Genomic DNA, 20,572 nt, shown 5'->3' with positions numbered 1-20,572 from the left:
TATATGTATGATAACTACTTTTTGCAAGCATTACCATTTTTTGACCTCTACCAGGGGACGACCCATGAGGAGTAGGTACATAATCTTTGATGTAAGCATAGGTTGATATGCACATCATTTTAAAGGTCTGGTCCAGTGGAGTTCATTGCCGGAAACCGCGTCAAAAAAGGTTCATCCGTTACAAAATGGCGGCTGTCCAAAGTTCTTGCGGAATATACCTACAGAGGCCTTAGTATTGGTAAATACTCATATTATTCAACATTAGCCGGGAAATCTGAAGCTCGGTAAAATTTGTTTTGAAGATTTTATAATATTAATCTATGAGCTAGTTGACTTAAAAATACAGTTTCAGCTCTCAAGCTAATGTTTAATACGAGTATTTACCAATACTAAGGCCTGTGCGGGTATATTCCACAAGAACTTTGGACAGCCGCCATTTTGTAACGGATGAACCTTTTTTGACGCAGTTTCTGGCAATGAACTCCACTTGACCAGACCTTTAAAATGATGTGCATATCAACATATGCTTACATTAAAGATTATGTACCTACTCCTCGTGGGCCGTCCCCTGGTAGAGGTAAAAAAATGATAATGCTTGGAAAAAGTAGTTTTCATACATTTAAGTTGATGTGAAAGGTTTGAATTTTCTAACGGATTTATTTAAAAAGATATTAAACCGTTTCCAGACTTGTTTGTCACCCTGTATATATTTTATATATATTTTAAAAAAATATACATTTTTTAAGATAATTTGGCTTATAAATTAAAAAATTAAAATCATTTTATAAAAATGTGAGATCACATAAATTATAAATAGCATGCAAATTTCGATGGGTGAAACCAATTTAATATTGTGCAAGTAGCAAATATCCCCTGTCAGCTAGTGGAACTTGTATGGCTTTTGTGTACCAAAGCCTGACATTGATATAATTTTAAATCCAAAACCCCTAACGCCCCAATTTTTTCATGAAATTGTCAACAAAGGTATAATTGATAAAAATAATGAGCCTAATCATTAATACTATTTAAGAAATTTAGCGAAATGACAAAAAACTAAACTAACTTTCTTAACAATTTCATTAAGGGAATCGACTAAATGTGATGTGTACGGACAGGGTCGCTTTCAAACCACCACCATTCCGCAAGTATGGGCTAAATTTAACTGTTTTTTTTTTGTAAACTAATCAAGAATAAACATATGTTCTTCTAACAATGCAATCATGTGTAAATATTTTTAAGAGACCACATTATAATGTTAAGAAACTCAAACTGTCAGCTTCTGGAGCACTGTCAGCCACTGGTGCATTTACCTTAACAACTAACATTCGAAAGGACAATTTTAGGTATACTAAACAAACAGCTGTTTTTTTGAGTCTGAGAAGTTAAATTTAACTTTTGAGTTAAATAGCAGTGTGTTCCACTGCCTCAAAACGTTCAATACTCGTTTTAAGACCCTGTCTATTTATTTCCTTGATAATGTGTACAGAATTCGGTTAACTACAATACAAACCATCCGAACAATACGTAAAAAAATGTGTCCACAGAATTTTAAATAACATTGTAGTTTGTGATCAGCAAGCTAAACTATTACCTATAACAATTAAACAGCTGATGTTATTGACACCAACTGATTCTTTCTCCTGTGCTAACTACTAAAACACTGCTATTTAGTTTTTAAAATCGAATGGGTTTTTTACCAATAAACATTGTTGTTTAAATTAACATTTTTATTTTAAAGCGCCTGCTACTTTGAAAGATCGCCCGCTATACGTATCTGTTCCGCAGTGAGTGTGGTGAGTAATGAAAGCGCCGTCATGTAATCCCATTAGCTAATCAATTACGTCGACTATAAGTAAACGTTATACAACTTCTCATAGTAAACCCATCAAAAGCTTCGTTTGAATTCGCCAAATCTCTTAGAATGTTCAACATGGCTTCAACACACAATCCTTATCATTATAATTAATTATTTCCATTGGTTCTTTGATGAAATTTGTTGATATCATTACAAACAAATTTTGTTCGAAAGAGTTCAGACATGATAATGAGTTTACATAAGCTAGTTTCAAACAACTGAACTATGTCAATACAGTTACTATAATATCACTGATATATATTTATATGAAATTATAGTGACTTCTGCTTTCTTTAAGCGTATTTTGAGAGACAGATTTTCTTTATGCTGTTTATGTAACCTTATACCTGAGTAGCTAGTAACTAGTAATTACAGTGCTCCAATTACAATTACAGGTTTGAGTCAGAAAATGTTTCATGTTTTGATACTGAACCCAGCCATCTTTGATAGTTAGGCTTGTGATAAATGGTTGGCTAAAGAAACAGTTGCTCTCAGTCAGTAACAAAGCTAAAATACCCCCACCACAGCAAACCTGCAAAATACGCAAATTTCCTTTTGCCTGATTTGATTGAAAAAAAACAAAAAATAGGTATACGTCTAATAACACTTGTATTAATATACTTACACTTATACTTTCAAATCACAAGACGGTAAATACATATAATACCCCCGCCGCAGCAAACCTGCAGACTAAGCAAATTTCCATATGCCTGATTTGATTTTCAGTTTAATCTATTTCAATAACAATAGGTTTAACGAGTACCTAGGTTTACTGCTACAGGGAGGGTAATTAAGTGTGTTTTTTTAGTAAAATATTAATAGCTTAGAATGAAATAAATAGATTTGCCAAGTTTGATCAATATATATCCATAAACAAGCACACTACAAAAGTTTACTTATTTCCCATAAAAATGATATGGAAATTTTAAATTTATAAGTTTTGGAATTTTCTCCTTTACCAATAACCTTACAAAAACCCTTAAATATACTAAATTATTTGTTTTTAAGCTCTTCAAAATGGTCAAGAGAGAAGGAAATTTTATGTTTTTGAGGGTCTAAAACGAGAAATCCCAATTTTTACCCCATAACACCCCATTCCCATGGTCCGATCATGCTGGACCGCTTGAGTTATCATGCTAACGGACATATATAAATATAAAAAAAAATTAGAACGAATTGTGTATTTGCCTCTGGGGACATCAAAGCAAAAAAGTAAATCGGTCCCCGGTCCAGGTCCTACCATGAGACCTATGGTAATGGCTTATTCCCTAATGCGATAAAATACATCTCACTTCATTAAACTATGATACACTCATCCTTTGTCCATTTAGGTTAAAGTCAAGTTATGTCCTCATCTCAATTGGTTATGTAATGTAATCGTTGCTGTGTAATGTAATATCCGCAAGCTACAAAAATTGTTATTACTTACAACAATGAAAGAGCTGTTCTGGATACCAACTGATTCTTTGTAAATGAAAATAACTATTTAAACACTTTATTTTAGTTTTTGAAATCAGCCACGTCCCCATCTCAGTCGGTAATGTAATGTAAGTGTTGATTATTGAACTGTACTCTAGAACCCTATGCTACGTGGTATGTTCATGTTTCAGGTGGTCCGGGGTCTGAGAAGGGCTACTTCGGACCATGGACTCTCTGCAAGGAGCTGCTCTACGGCAGGACCAAGTGTGGGGACAATGTGTCCAGGTTTCAGCCACATGGTGAGTTTATGGAATCACAATTAACTTCAAACAATGGGTTATTAATGTTTTCAGAGGCTCAGCTGGTGTAGAGGTACACACTTTAGGTGTATGGCTTCCTCGATGTGTAAAAAGTGAAAATAAGTGGCCTCTGGATAATACCAAAGTACCAAAAAGTTACCTCACCCAAGAAATACAGCTTTCTTTTTTTAGAAAACGATATTTTCTAGATACAGTAGATTGTCTGTGGCTCAACATAGTTTCAAACTACCATGCAGGCTGCATTATCATATAAAAAAGGTAATAATATATTGTTAAAGTTTCAAAGACATTCAGTACACAGGACTTAAGTGCTGAAGTACTATTACATGTTGAAAAATTAACCAATATATTGTAGTCTATAGTGAAATTTAGAAGCTGATAATATTTTATGAAAAAGTAAAATATCTGTTGAATTTATTATTTTAGGTTTAATTACTGTGTAAAAGTGTGGTTGAGCTAACCACTTCATGTTAGTGGTTAACCAATGTCATTGGTGTTGAATCCCTGGTCACCAAACAAAACTGTGGTTTAATTTTGACATACATATGTAGCCTACCATCAAACCGCAATTATCTAGCAAACTGCAGTTTTTTCGCGATAAATTATTGATACGTCGCTTCAAATATGTTTTAATCAATTACCTTTTTGTTTTTTGTTGCCTTGAAGTTCTTGTTGTTTTTGATACCTGATGCGCATTTCGCCACAGGTTGTGGCATCTTCAGAGGTTACTATCCTACACTTTCATCCTAATATATACACAGTTTATATACACGAGAGTCATTGTACACTACGATGTGAACCGGTACAGTGACTCTCGTGTATATAAACTGTGTATATATTAGGATGTAAGTGTAGGATAGTAACCTCTGAAGATGCCACAACCTGTGGCAAAATGCGCATCAGGTATAAAAAACAAAAAGAACTTCAAGGCAACAAAAACCAAAAAGGTAATTGATTAAAACTGTTCTTGAAACTGGGTTATATCACAAACAAATATGTTTGTTGAAGTGTCTTTTGGTTGCACAAAAGCTCATAAATTTTTTTTTTTAAGCTGTTGTTAAAATATTTACCTAATGTGTTACTTTTTCATTTTATGACAAACACTTATACAGGGTGTACATAAAGTCCCGCATAAATGAAAAGTCATTTTTAGTAGAATACAATGCCGCAAATCACACTTCAAAAGGTTGATCCTGCGCAAAATGGCAGTTGTTCAAATATTTCTTGAATCTGCCATTTTGAATCTTTGAACGACTGCAAATTTTTACTCAGGCGTTCTTTTGAGCTTGAATTTACGGCATTGTAATCTACCAGTGAAGACCTTTAATTTTATGTGCTTATCGACCTATGCTTACGTTAACAATTTTCTTCCGATTCCTAGGGCTGTGCCCCCTGAGGAGTAAGCGTATAATAGCAATGCAAATTAAATGAATCTTTGAACAACTGTCATTCTTGGCTTGGTTGTTCATTTGAGTTCAAATTTGCGGCATTATATTTTATATTCTGCTAGTAAAGACCTTTAAACTGATGTGCATATTGACCTATACTCCTACTTAAGATTTCCTTCTGACTCCTTGCGGGACGTCCCCATGATATGACAGAAAATTCATAGTTCCTTGAAAAAGTAGATTTTTAGGTGTGGTGTTGATGTACCAAATCTTATTGATTTATCTGTTGTCGTTTAGAAAATATTAAGCCCGTGCGGGACTTTACATACACCCTGTATAGTTTTAACAATTACATTTATCTAATTCGAAAGCAAAAGCAAGAGTAAAAATTATGGGATAGCGAAATTTTACACCCAAAGCAAAACTGATGTTACAGCCAAGGGGGGGGGGAGGGGTAAAATTCCACCTGCAAACTTTAGAGGTGCACAACTTAAGGAAATTTTTAAAGTTGAAACTTTTCGGATTAGAATTATCTAACAGAATTAGAGGTTTCAAGCCAGATGGGTGAGCCGAATCTATGTTTCTGACTGTAAGTTTGGTCAAGATATAGCTGTTACTGTGATTTGTTTGTTTCAGGGGCTGTGAGGATAGCAGGGTACATGGGAGCCCTAGGAGTGTTGTGTCTGGCTGCCTTCTGTGTCCTCAGTGTCATCCAGCTGGCTATGATAGTCTCCAAGGACAAAGTGGTGATGAAGTATACAGCAGCAGTCACCGCCAAGCTGGGCTTAGCTCTTCTGGCTAGTGAGTAACAGAACTGTAGTTGAAATGTTTTAATATGCTGTGGAACCATGATATGCTGAAATTTGGAAATCCAAAAGTACTTACATTTAGTAACTGGAATCAGATTTAATTATAGTCCTACCTATTAAAATTAATTAGGGTAAAACATCAGTGGACTACAGAATTATTTATAAATAGACAGTGTAATGAAAATAAAAATATTTGTAAAAATAGCAATAATATATTGGTGAAGATAAAAGCTAAATACCCCTGCCGCAGCAAACCTGCCGACTAAGCGAATTTCCATTAGTCTTAAATAGATTTTCAATTAAATCTATTTAAATAACATTAGGTTTGACGAGTACCTAGGTTTTCTGCCCCAAGGAAACTAATAAAGTGTGGTTTTTAGTATAATATAATTAGCTTAGTATAAAATAAATAAATTTGCCAAGTTTGATTAAAATATATTCATAAACAAGCAAAATACAACATTTTACAATATTCTCCATAAGAATAACGTGGGAATTTTTAATTTAAACTTTTTTTAATTTTCTCCGTTACCAATAACCGTGAGAAAAAACACTTTGACGTACTAAATTGTTTGCTTTTTTAAAGCTCTTTAAAAAAGTCTAGAGAATAATTGGGAAATTTTGTATTTTGAGGGTAAAAAATGACAACAAATATATACATTCATATAGGCATAGATATATATATATATATATATATATATATATATTTTATATATATATATATATATATGCCTATGTGAATGTATATATTTGTTGTCATTTTCATACATAATATACAAATTTTAACGAATAGCGTTTTTGGCCTCTGGGGACATGAAAATTAAAAAGTAAATCGGTCCCGGGTCTAGGTTTTACAGTGCCACCTACGGTAATAGCTACTTTCCTATAGGGAAATTCGCTAAATAGAAAAATGTTACCGATACCATTGTAAACTGTATCTGTATCGATTTCAAAAGTCTAGTCTTTCCAAAAGTCTAGTCTTTATTTGAGGAGAGAAGAATTCTTCTCTTCTAAAGCACAATGAAACTCAAAAATCGCTCATTTAAGCACAGTTTTCAAATTTTCCCGGGAGAACACATAAAATCCATTAGGTGAGACGTCTCCTTACAGTAATTAATGTTAATTGATTAGTGAGTACATCATATAATCATTCATTCATTCTACGCCACATATATTCATCAACGCCTTAAACTTCAAGTTACATAATATCGGCAATGTATTTAAGAAATTTTAGTTCATTAACAGACTGAAGCGACATACGATATTGGACCTACCATTCAGATTCGGCTAAGTGTTATCAAAATTCTCTTTGTTAGCTAGTGTTGACGGTGGTTAATCACTAGCTCATGTTCTTCAAGTTATTTTTGTATTACTATTTATATTATTTGCTTATTGTTCAACTTGAACAGATTGTAAATTAAATAAAGTTAAAAAAAAAAATTAACCAAGCAGTTTTCTCACATAAGTAATGTTGACAAATAAATAATCATCTGGGAATGTTTTCAGCTATGTTTGGCATTGCCGCAGCCGGCCTGTTTGCTTTACAAACAGATGATAGAGCGAACGACTTCCAAGTTCATAGAGGAGAGTCTTTCTATGTTATGGTAAGTTAGTATTTATAAAATACTAGCAGAGTATCCGTCCTTCGTACGGGGTAGGCGTATATAAGTATAAAATGCTTATTGCAGTTATACTAGTGCTTTCTGTTTGCAATGGGAGAGCAACTTTAAGAAAAGTTGGCTTACTATAATTTACGGTATACTATAGTTTAGCATATCTACCATAGCCATAATGTTCTATCACTGCACCTAAACAATAGAAAAAAGTCAAGTTCTCACAGTTGTTGCTGCTTGATTCAAATTAGCTGTTGTCATAAAATGCATGGAAAAGAAAAAATTAATTAATATAAAATAAAAAGAATTAAGAATTAGTGCTTCGCCCTATTGGTAAACCTTATAACCTTTAATGCTATTGAATATCACAGAACCAACTTGTGTAGTTGAAACAACTGGCAAAACTCCTTTTAGATATGAATACTCGATCATAGGTAAACATGGGAAGCCACTGGGGTGGAGCCCCAAAGGATTTTTGAGATAAGAATTTGCCTATATGTTAATTGGGAATGTGAGCTATCATCATACCAAATTTCAACCCAATCCAACCAGTAGTTGATGTGTGATTGAACTTCAAACAAACAAACAAACAAACAAACAAGCACACACTTGTAGTACGATTGTATAAGTAGTGTATAGTGATTCATAATACTTCTCCATTTTATGATTGTTGCTGATTTTTCTCCTGCAGTAACTCCATGCAGGATTAGGAACACACTATATATGTCTACTAGAGGTAAGGCTAGGAGGCATGATGCTAATTTTTCTGGTGGGAGGGGGAGGGTGTATTAAGGTATCTTGTTATGGGGTTCGGGAAAAACCCCTTTCTGGTAACAGTTTTATACCAAATGCTTTAAATCGTGTTTTAGCTGTCCAAAAGCCAGAATTCTAAAAAAAAACATTTAACAATATATAGCCTACTTATTTTATTTCTACAACCTTTATGAAGCTTTTAAACCAACAAAAATAAGGCAAAAAACTTACAGTACTATAGGTCGGAACAAAAATTAATCAAGCCATCAAAAAGTAGTAATAGAACCTGTTGTATTACTTTGTGTGTCATTACAGCCACAGGTTATCCATTTCCTCTATTAAATAATTTAAATTTGTGATGTGGGGCTGCAGATAGCAATATCTTAGTGCCCTCAGTGTAATACAGTATTTTTTTTTTCATGCTCCTTGTACATTGAAAGACAGTTTTTCAATTGAAAAGTGCCCTTATTGTTTATTATTTAAGTCCTCGTTGTGTATCAATAAACTCATATTTTTATGCTTAAGTAAACAGTAGCGAGGCAAATGACTACCCGATAAAATTGTTTTCTATGGTATCTGCTTTCTATATTTAGATTAAATAATTAATCAGTTACTATTTATAGGAGATATAGAGTTTAGGGTGGAACTAATTCCCACGAAAACGGAATTTGATTTTTTTAGTTCCTTTGATGGTGTCTGTTTCACATACTGAAAACTTTGACTATTAATACAACAATGCTGAAAGTCTAGAAAAATCTAACCATGCAAATTGTGTTTTTGGACGCCATATTGGAAAAACTTGAAAAAACTAAAAAAATTCATGTAATGTGAAATTTGTTTTAAAATCGAGTTTCCTTAATTATTTGGTACAAAAACCTATGTATGATACGTGCGAGATGTATTTTAAATTTTTGGTAACTTACCTATACTATGCAGGCCTATATACTAGTACTAGTATATAGTTGTATGTGTGTTTTTCCCTGGTAGTATTGATAACAGAACCTCTAAACTGAAACAGTACCGTCAACAGGGGTTACTCGATTGATGCTCGGCTCCTTTTAATGTTTGAGGCCAATCAAGCTCCATTTAAATTTGGGTGGCGTTTCAGGAAAGAGAGCGCCCACTCCTCACCGGGAACATTGTTTTTGAATCTGGATGCTGTTTTACCAATCTTGTTCAAGTAAGCGCTGACGATCATTCGAAGATCCAGAGTGGTTAGAGGAAACCCAAAATCACAAAAACCAATCAAACATTTTTCGAAGGAACGCTCCTCATCCTCAGTAAAAATCTGTTGGTAGCCTGGTTTTCTTGAAATTTCTTCATTGAAGTTTTTTAATTTGTTGATGATAGTCCTCCTTGGTATATTATAAATCTCTTCGGCTTGTCGTTGAGTTATTTCTTTGTTTCTTATAGCATTCAAACAGTGTTCAAGCTTTGTTTTACTGTAATCACAGTATCTACGGGATCCCGGTTTTCTTTGGTAAACTCTTGGCATTCTGAAAAAAATCAGAATTTGTTAAACTTCTTATTATTTTTATACAGCATCGATCATAAAATGCACAGGTCAAGTATTTACTTATACATGTATGCATATATAACTAGGCATTATATTGGTTTCCATGGAAATATGTTGTTACAAAAGTGGAAAAAAATAGTGGGGAGACTTTGCTCCACAAAAATCTTGGAGCAAAGTGTCCCCAGGCTTTAATTGCTTAAACCTTACTTTTTGCAAAAATTAAAATAAGGTGTTTAACTTTAGCTTAACCATTTATTACTGTTATATTATTTCTAGTCATTAAACTAATGTTAAAATACAACACTACTTACTTGGAAATTCGTAATAAGTATGCTTGCACAGATGAAATTTCATGGGCTTGAAATACGCAAGAAACGATGCTAACTTTTCAACTTCATTCAAGAGCACATAAATTGGAGGGAAAGCAGATAGGTTAGCAGAACATTAACAGTTGATCTGCCAACTGAACAAAAGAAAATTACCACACTTTAGGAAAATCATATAAAATTATAATAAACTATGGAATGTAGCCCTGCATGGAGCAAAGTCTACCTTGAAGGAGCAAAGTAACCCCGGTTGACGGTACCATACCAAGTTACAGATGACCAAACAATAAAAAACATTTTTCAAACCTTAGGGATGCCCCCCATTAGCATCAAAAGTTGCCATGTTATTCTTATAGATCAACAGATTTTCCTAAATGGCTTGAAAAAAGCATTTAAATTCTGCTCCCAGACCTACCATAATTTTTGGAGACTAAGGGTCTTCGGAGTACTTTTTCGCGATCTCAGGGCTCTGCCCCACTGGCACCATCTATCAACACTCTCCGAAGTCCAACTTGTACGTGTGATTGTGCTTTAGCTTTATTTGATAAAGCCACATGTCTAGATCTTGAATGATATCCTAATGTTGGATTCGTCTCCTTTGCAAACCATAGGGCTCCGCACCCACCTGGCATTGTCATCTTATTTTTCTAGCCTTGTTTTCGTGGTTTTAGCCAATAATACCACCAATAACTGATAATAATAATTGATCCATATCACTTGGGTGACATTAGAGCCCACCCCAGTCGCTATCTCCTCTACTATGTTAAATGATAAGGATAAGCTTTGAAGAAGACAAAGAGAGGCTTATTAAGGATGAAGGACAGGAGACAGTTCTTGTACATTCTAAGTAGCTTAGCTGGAATTATATCCTCAGATGCATCTTGGTGCTTAAAATATCAGTTCAACTAAGCAGAAAATACAGTACTGTATGTTTTTATTCATAAATATATGTTTCTAGACATTAAATAAAAGCAAAAATAGAATTGTACAAATGTCAACCATGGATATGTATAAGGAATATAACTAAAGCATTTATTTTTTCCCGATAAATTAGCATTTGGGTGACTAAATGAATTGAAAAATTGTTTATAATATAGGTAATATTATTACCTAATCTAATTTGACGAGAGATATGTGGTAAGTGGTACCATTGTGATATTATCATTGTCCATGGTTTGCACGTACTACAGTCCATCATCAGGTGTCACAGGTACATCAAATTAATGAATCATTTCAGTTTATGTGGTTCTTTAAATCAATTAAACCATCAAAATACATAAAACACATACACAAAAACATAAATATTTATTTAGTCAATAAAACTCACCAGTAAAGGAGGTGCAGTAATTCCAAAATATGAGTCACGACTCTTAGAAACTTTCTCAGTAGTTTTCCTCCTAATATCCGTTCATAGCCATCATATAGCTTTATAAATGATATTCGATTACAAAATCATACATATAAAGTTTAGTTTTAAAAAAAGCGTAGTAAAGTTGTTGCGTGGGCGGCGAAAGCCCCATATTGTCTAAAAGGATCAATGTTGAATTGGATCGTAAGCTTTCAACTTACTTGGGTTCCCTTTGTAAACGTAATTTTGAAATTACATTCCTGATTCCTATTTTTATCCTCTATGTTAATATTGCAATTCAACTACATAATTTTTATAATAAAACTAGCTTGCAAGCCCAGCTTTGCCTGCGATGGTATAACCATCATACATGGGCATAGTATTTCTATGACTACCATCCATAGTCAAACAAATAGATTTTAATTTTAATTTTCACTCGTATGCAATAAAAAATTGGCAGTACTATGTACTTCATTTTACCAACATGTTCATCAGTCGTAATGAAGACTTTTAAAGGTTTGGTAAAATATTATTTATTTGAAAAGGAGTATATTGTATTAACAACTTTGTTACTGTTTCTAGTTTTTCCCCCACTGTATTACTAGACATGTAGAATTATTAAGAGGTGAATAAACACATCTTGTGCCAGTAAACTGTCTCGTGTCACCAAAAGACGTTAAACTAAGCGATAAAGTCAAGTAGAGGCTGCTTGAGGTGATAGGGCAGTAAAAACGTTATCTCGCACTGACCTGACCTTCCCATCCCCTTCAATTAAACTCTTCACTTGATGAACTTAAGAGAGTTAATTTTTTGTTTCAATAACTTTTTTTGTGTTTTGTTTTTTAACGCCTATGGCATAGCTTAGTTTTTATATGAGGATGTTTTTCAAATTCTGGTCTTGCTACTATCTTACTTCATTCTTTTGTTGGAAAGCATCATAAGTTGGTAGCCTTGGAGTCAAACCAGCAACCTCCAAATTTTAAAGGGGGGCACTATAACTTACTTTTGAAATGGCTACCATACATAAGTAGGTAGCCAAGCATGAATGGATATTAGTGTAGTATGAGTGGTACGAGCTTTGTAGTCTTGTTAGTGACTAAGGCCGACATATTCCCTAGACACAGCTGTTAATTAATTGCCCACTTTGCTACCCAGATACCTTTTTGTCCCAAGTTAAAAAAATAAATGTTCTATGGTACAGTATAAGCAATAGTCAATGGTATCGGCATCCAAAAAGTACTTGATTAAATGTTATTGGCACAATGTTACTAGTCTCAATCTCCATATGAATCATTATACAGTATTCACAGAATAAAAGGAGTTTCGAAGGTTTACACTTCAACCCTCCAAATCAAATTCAAGAAAGTTTTTCTCCATACATAATATTGTGTCGTCAGTTATAAATTTGTCATTATATAAACACACAAAAGCAAAAATAGGAACTATTGAAACATTTCTGTACATTTATTTTGATAAATAATCAAGAAATAAATATATATATTTTCTGTTTCAATATTTAGAAATAAAGTTTTTTTACTTCTTATTCTGTAACTTAAGATGAATCCCCTTTGTTCACAGGTAGTTCTCATAGTACTAACGTTCCTACTGTTTATCGGGGCGTTGTACGACATGTTGTTCGCCCGTCGGGCCGGGGGTGACCCTACGATGTTGTCCAGAGATCCTAACGGTGTTGACGCTATGACCTACAATAACCCTGGCTTCAGGGACAAACGGTCAACACATCCAGGTATCAGTAACAACAAACACTATTCTGTATCTCATCAGCTATAACACCTGTATATAGCAACAGTGTGTTATTCGACTTCAAAAATTAGCCAGAGTGATTACAGTAAAGTTGGTAGCGCAGTGAGTTATTGGTAAATATTGCTACCTCAAAACATAAAATGTAGAGAAAAGAATTTATTTATAAAAATAAATACCTCTGCCTTAAACAATAAGGTTGCCAATGACACAGAATGAATGACAGAATTTACAGTGAATGAATCAACTTATAAAATCAGAAAAATTTGTTTTGACTAAAATTAATCATTTTATTTTAATAGCTAGACCACAGGTTTCTTTTTCTTAACGGGATCCTTGAGATTGAACTGAAAAAAGTTTTTCTCCTCATAATGAAGCCCATTAGTAGTTTACGATTTATCTTGAAGGAGATAACAGGCTCCAAGAACTATAGCTCTTTCAGGGTCACTATACAGAAAAAAGGACTAAAATCTTATTATTTCAATTTTGTATAATGTTTATAAATACTAGACGTCGTCCAGTGGTCAAAAACTCAACCAAAAATATGTAATGTGCAGACTTATCTGTTTTAACGCCACGCTGTAAATAAAACATATGATTGGAATTTCTTCAATTTTTTTTTATTTTCTGTTTATGTTTATTGTTGTTATTTTGTCACCAGCATGGCAAACCCTTAAGGCCCATGTTAATTTTATTTTTATTCTAAGTTAACTTTTTGTGATTATTTTTAGGAATATTTTAATTTATAAAGGGATTCTGCACATGTACAGGAAAATATCTTTCTAACAGTATGCGTTGATTTTCCCTGCGATACACACAAGCTGAGAAAAAAGGTTTTCAAGAAACATGCTTGCTAATAATATACAGACTATCAGCATATTTTACATACCTTCTAGTTTAGACCTGAGTAGTTTGCAACAACAAGCTATTGTTACAATGAAATGCACTTTTGGATCATATTTTTTAATTCACACAGGAGACTAAATATTCTTCTAGAGTGATAAAGTAATTCTGTATTGTTTTCTGTCCAGGAGGAAGTGTATCAGTGACAGATGCCAGTGGGAAGCCCTACGCCCACTCCGGCACAAACGGCAGTATGGTTACATTGTCTACCACTCTGTCTTCCAATGGCTCCACCACGGGCGACACAGCGGGTATGAATTTGTAAAAATACTTGGTTGTAAACAATAAAGCAAACACAGCTCATAGAGAAGGGAACATAGGAGATTTAATGGTACTTAGGGGTGTCTAGCAGTCTAGCACTAGGACTGGTGTCTAGGTATAAGTTCGGCACCCCGCCCCCCTTGCCCTCATGTACTACAACGCTTACGGTGAAGGAAGACCCTGTGCCCTGTGCGATAAGAATTCCTTTACATTGCTCGCCGTTCTGACTCTTCCTTGCTCTTCACAAGTACATTTCAGCCCCAAAATACCACAGCTGAAAGCACACGGTTGTTCCATCCATAAGCATCCATAAGCATGTTGATTGATTGATTGATTCTGTAGGGGCGGACCTTGTCCTGTTGCACGTCAGCCACTGATGGGCTTTTTGTGCTCCCCACATGGTACTTCAGAGTCCGTCAAACCTGAGTTGCTTAATGAACTCCAGCATCCTGTCAATGAGCTCCTCCTGAGGAAGGTGTCTGCCCCTTGTCATTGCACCAAGAGAACTGTCCCTTACCTCATTCAGAGCTGTGCAGTCGTAGAGTAGGTGATCAGCGGTCTCCTCTGATTGCCCACATTTCCTACAAGCAGTGTCACCATTGTGGATCCTCAAGCGGTGCAGGTGTAATTTCAGGAAGCCATGTCCAGTGACCATTCCTGTGATCTGTCTGAGTCGCCTCCTGTCTAAACGTAGAGCATTGGAGGCGACCGTCTGGGAAGGGGAGTAGAGGGTGAGCTTACTTACCCTATGGTGCTGAAGCCTAACCCATCTTTTCCTGTGTTCCTCCTGAGCCCATGCCATGACTGAGTGACATGCATGCCCACGAGAGATTCCACAGAAAGGCTGTGGTCCCACGAAGTCTGAGGCTGACGCGACATTTGCTAGCCTGTCAGCTACCTCATTCCCTTCTGCATGTTTCCTCTGTGCCTTACTTCTCTGTGCCTTACTTCTCTGTGCCTTACTTCTCTGTGCCTTACTTCTCTGTGCCTTACTTCTCTGTGCCTTACTTCAGTTACCTTAGACAAACTGTCACCTATCTCAAACCTCACTTATGCTCAATATTAACAAAATAAAACTATATACAGCTCTACATACAAATATATTGTAGTTTCCAACTCAAATATCCAGGGGTCTAAAAGATTGGGTATCTGGGAGCTTTAGAAACCCTGCATAAAGGGAGGATCTTTTTCTATTATTTAGGGTAGTTTTATCTACAGTGCAAACGATTTAGAGCAAATTTAAAGATTGCCAAAAAAAGTTTGGTAGAAATACAGGTAAATGGTGTTTATAAAGTAGGCATAATTTTACCATTGCATTCAAAATCATAAACGTGGTTGTATACTTTGTTTGAAAGAGATATGGCGATGGTTTTGTTTATAATTAATGATTTAATTATTTGAAATAAAATTAAATAAACCCAAAACAAGTGGATTGTCTCCTGGTCCCATTTAATTATTTTTATTGAAAACTTAAGTTAAAATAACATGATGATTAGTGTTAGCTGAGTGGGTAGGTGAAGTTGGGCAGTTTTAAAACGTAAAAAAACTGTAGGGCCTTTACAGGATCAAACAAGCAATAAACTTCCTGAGGACTAGCAGAGGATCACTATAACCAACCAGCTTTGTTAAAAATGCCGTCATCACCTGCATATTATATCTTAAGTAGTTATTGCTCGTAAAGAATTAAAAGTGTGTTGTCTTAATAGAGTTATGTGGTGATTTCATTATCATCTAAGAGTTTTGAGAAAGCCAAAGTAAAATGGTTGGTTGTGATAGTTGAGCATATGGAATTTCTTTTATTATTTTTCCTAAAATTTTCTAAATATGATGTTCTTTTTCAGCCTCAATCACAAGAAGCCCACTTCGATCGAGCTTAAAAAAGCCAAGACCAGCAAATGCTAACAACGGTCTCGGCATCCAAAACCCAGGCTTTAGTGGTACTTCTCCGACACTCTCTCGAAATGGAAGCACCGTCAAGAAAGTCCGAATACAAACTCATAGTACAGCAGTATAGTGTTTATGATAGTTATCTGTATATTGGCAATCACAAGACTGTAAACTATTGTAAAACTGATAAAGCAATAATTTATAAAACTATAAGAGATCATCAGATTTACTAGCTACAATCTGGCCCTAGTATAACAACAAAAAATAATTTTACTTCTTTAACAAATGATCTGTGTATTTCTACATATTAAAGTGAACCGTCTAGAGGATAAGTGGTTGCTTAGTACTCGATGTTAATTACAATGGAAATTGTGAAAGATAGTTCATAAACATTATTTTGTATCAAACTTTTAACATACAACCATTAGGTGTAACTAAAGGAGGTTTTGGGGACTAAGCTCTCAACAATAGGAATTTTAATACATCATAGTTGAAAATCGGCAAGTATATTAAGTGTATCATTTTTATTACCTGATTTATAAGGAAATGTTTTATTTAATATTACATTTTAAATGCCTGAAAACTCACAGTTATTCATCTGAAATTTCAACATTTCCTGGTAGAGCCTTCTTTAGACTTTTAGTAGCTACGCCCCCTCAATTACGCACCCTAGTTACACCTATAAATGTAACTTTCCATTATGACAACTTATAAACGACATTGGGTTTGAAAACCGCTCTATTCTTAATGTTTACCACTTTGTCTATCTATTTCTAAATAGAAATGTTATTTGAAAATTATGTCTGATGACATATTTAGCCAACTATTGACGTGGCTTTACTAAACAATTTATGTATATGATCTCAGCAATATTTTTGCCACAGTGAAATACAATTTTATGTAAGCCTAATCACCATAAAATGTGTAATAATTATAATGTGTTACATTGTGAAAGAAGAAAATTAGTTTGGTGTTTTTAATACTCCATCACACGTAATTTCATATTGTATAATATCTTGAAGCAGCGGCCTTAATCATATTTCTATTAAATTTATTACCTCCTCTGGTTGTATATATTTAAAAATATATTAGTATTTATCACACAGTATTGTTTGATACTTGTAAATATGTTTAAGTTTTAGTTTAATGGTTGGGAGAAAACATTCCGTCCAATTTTGTTTTGTTAGGTGGCTAGATATAAAATGTAATTTATTTTTAAATCTGTAAAATATTGTATAAAAGAAATATATTTACAATGATATGCTTTAATGGTGATTCTCAATCTTGAATCACTTAAAAGATTGAAAAATATTTGTAAAAGTAGATCGACAATCAATTTAAAACAGTACATAATAAAAATTTAGGATTTTTTATTATTCAGAGCATGCAATTTTAACTTTTTTATTTTTTAGTATATTTTTATCAAACAGAGTTTTCTAACACTTCTATTAGTGTCATTGCAATATGTCAATTATTCATGAGTATTTTTCACAACATTTTTTCATGAGTAAATAGAACATTGTTTTGATAATATACATTTTTGTAGTCAAAACATCCATTTTTATGTATTTGACACCATTATCAAATACATAAAATTATTACCAAAGAGATATGAATTACCCTCTGTAAAAGATGTCTTAAAGACAGAAACTTCCTTCAAAAGGATCTATGTTGATTAAAAATGTGTTTTAAAAACATTCTTTAGGCAGTTTATAAAAAAAAATACAACAGAAATAATGTGTAAGACCACAAGGACTAGACAAGCCCAAAGTCAAGTCAATGTAGCCAAGACCAATTCATTGTACTCTATGTGGTAAACAAATTCACATAAAACCTTTACCGAAAAATAGACAAAAGATAAATGCCTATTTTTCAACCTTAATATGGTAAAGTTCTAGTATACAATACTATAAAATGTGGCCACAATTAACTATTAAAGGCCAGCCATTCAGTCATCTTTTCCGTGTGTTGTACATTGATCTGTTGATTATATCTAAAAATTCTACCTTTTGTTGATATGACCATTAACTATTGGATACTGAAGTTGTACCAATAGTCAAAGATATGACTAAACTAATTCAATATTTCGAGTCCTTTTATAGTTATTCTAAGGTGTGCTGATGCCAACCTAATAGTTTATGGTTTCATTCTTCTTTTAAAAAATAACTGAAAATGAATCACACATTTTATAGGAAATTATATTAATCTGGCAACAGCATTAGCCATCATTTGGTATATTAAAAGGGTCCTTAAATGCTACATTGGCAATGATAAATTTTCTTTTATTTGAATATTTAATGTAATGTAAAAAGTGACATCAAATGTTAGCTAATAATTTAAATATAATGTGACAAACAGTACTGCACTTTTCTACTGGGCTAAAGATATAATTTTACAGTAAAAGAAGTTCATTTATATCAAATTTATGATAAGTCATTATAAAATAATCAAAGTATTTACGGTATGTAAAAATCATTAAAATTTATCATGCACTTAAAATTGAATGTGAATGTTTGGATTGAATGTTGTGATATTTGTTATTGTTAATTTTCCAAGATATATAAATATGTATAAAATAGTGCAATGGAAATGTATAACATATGTTTAAAGGAAATGTAAATTTTTCAACACTCGAGGGAAAATATCTTCCATTTTGATTAAAGAAATTTACATTTTGTTGAAGTCTACCTTCAGATTTATTCCTTTTACTCCAGACACTTGGCACACTAAACAAGTAAGTAATAGCAAATAGTAAGATGGTAAAGATACATATAGTGTTGGATAAAAAAATACACCACTCAACGCATTGCTCGTTTCGTAAAAAATGAAGTGCCGGAACTGTAACCTATATTTAATTAAACTCCCTATACCATACTATACGCATAGTGACTGGAAATGAAGCAATTGGTGACTGGTAAGATTCAGACCCGCAACCTCTGGGATCAAAAGGCTCACGGTCAAACAGTTAACTATAGTTCGGCCGCTTAGAAAGCGACCTCCTCCAGCATTGGTTTAGCATTAGCGCGCAGGTCGTTTTCTAAGCGGCCGAAGTATAGTACCTAAGCTACATATTAATGCCAATATTTTATCTTTTGGAAAGAGAGGTATCGGAACTCTGTTCCGCCGCGTTCCCTCACAAATCGAGCACTGACATTCGCAAGCTCAAAAATGAAGCAGATCTATTGGCCAGCATTAACATAACAGCCAAACAGCCATGAATTTGGGCAAGTATGAACTGGTTGGTTTTATTGTGCAAAAAAGTAAACTGAAAACTATCAAAACATGTATAATGTATTTTAGCCCTCAGGAGGGTAGTGCCGGTTGGTAGGGAATGTGTTAACAATTAGCTAACTATACTTAGCCCTCAGATACAGTGGAGTGTGACAGTTAATGTATAATTTAGTGCCTCAATTATTATGTTTTCAGCGCCTTAGAAACCATTCTAGTAAACTTCTCTTGAATGAGGCAAAGTATGCATTATAGGGCATTATAGGTATACAAACAAATATTAACTCTAAACAGATCATAGACATGTTTAAAATGACACTTCAATCGTAAAATCGGTTGATTAGGACAGCAGAAGAATGGATGTAACAGGAAAAACCCTTATTGCATTAATTATACAGGGTGAGTTTTAAATGAGTTCCCCCCCAAGTTTTTTCTACATTTCTTAAGATATCATCTCCGGACCATGTCAGATCATTGTAGAGTAGTAAGTACGTCATTTTGACTGGGTTTAAATTTTAGGCCGCCATCTTGGATCCGCCATATTGGATACAAAGTTATTTTTTCAAATGTAAAGGTAGGGTTGTGACCCACCGTTTCAAACTAACTTTTTACGCTGAATATGATGCTGCAATCCGTTTTTAAAAATGTTGATCCATTCTAAAGTTATGAGAACCTTTTATAACTTTATTTTTAGCCCATTATAACATTGTGCATTTACAAACTAAGGCCATAATCTCAAAATAGTGCTCGATAAAGATAAGTAGACACCACCATTCATTGTTGACCTATTTTCACTTGGTTATGACGGATGTATTTTTTTCAGCCGCCATCTTGGATCCGCCATTTTGAAATGTGATAAATCATTTTAAATATGAAGGTGGTGTTGTGACCCATCATTTTGAATTACATTTTTATGCTGAATTCAATGCCGCAATCCGTTTTTGATTGCCATATTTGGTTTTGGAAATATTGACATTTAAAATAAAATAATTGTTATATTTCATCAAGAAAGCTTGGTAACAAAAAACGGATTGTGACATTAAGTTCAGCATAAAAATGTAGTTCAAAATGATGGGTCACAACACCACCTTCATATTTAAAATAATTTATCACGTTTCAAAATGGTGGATCCAAGATGGCGGCTAAAAAAATGCATCCGTCATAACCAAGTGAAAATATGTCAAC

General features: G+C 33.8%; 1 protein-coding gene across 3 annotated transcripts in view; it reads left to right on the top strand.

Moving 5' to 3' along the window:
• The window catches only part of LOC128991140 (uncharacterized), a 245,629-nt gene extending 226,783 nt beyond the window's left edge, over nucleotides 1-18,846 (top strand). For all 3 annotated transcript variants that reach the window (XM_054413903.1, XM_054413904.1, XM_054413902.1), the window contains 6 exons: nucleotides 3,466-3,573; nucleotides 5,619-5,783; nucleotides 7,298-7,395; nucleotides 12,926-13,094; nucleotides 14,140-14,262; nucleotides 16,114-18,846. In XM_054413903.1, the coding sequence (XP_054269878.1) occupies nucleotides 3,466-3,573; nucleotides 5,619-5,783; nucleotides 7,298-7,395; nucleotides 12,926-13,094; nucleotides 14,140-14,262; nucleotides 16,114-16,286 (836 nt within the window). In that variant the 3' untranslated portion in view covers nucleotides 16,287-18,846. The remainder of the gene's footprint in view (nucleotides 1-3,465; nucleotides 3,574-5,618; nucleotides 5,784-7,297; nucleotides 7,396-12,925; nucleotides 13,095-14,139; nucleotides 14,263-16,113) is intronic.
• Nucleotides 18,847-20,572: the final 1,726 nt, after the last annotated feature.

This window comes from Macrosteles quadrilineatus, unplaced genomic scaffold (assembly GCF_028750875.1).
Source record: "Macrosteles quadrilineatus isolate MER2022 unplaced genomic scaffold, UCM_ALF_1.0 Scaffold_3__2_contigs__length_128488019, whole genome shotgun sequence".
Taxonomy (NCBI): Eukaryota; Metazoa; Arthropoda; class Insecta; order Hemiptera; family Cicadellidae; genus Macrosteles; species Macrosteles quadrilineatus.
This window is presented reverse-complemented; position numbering and strand designations above follow the sequence as displayed.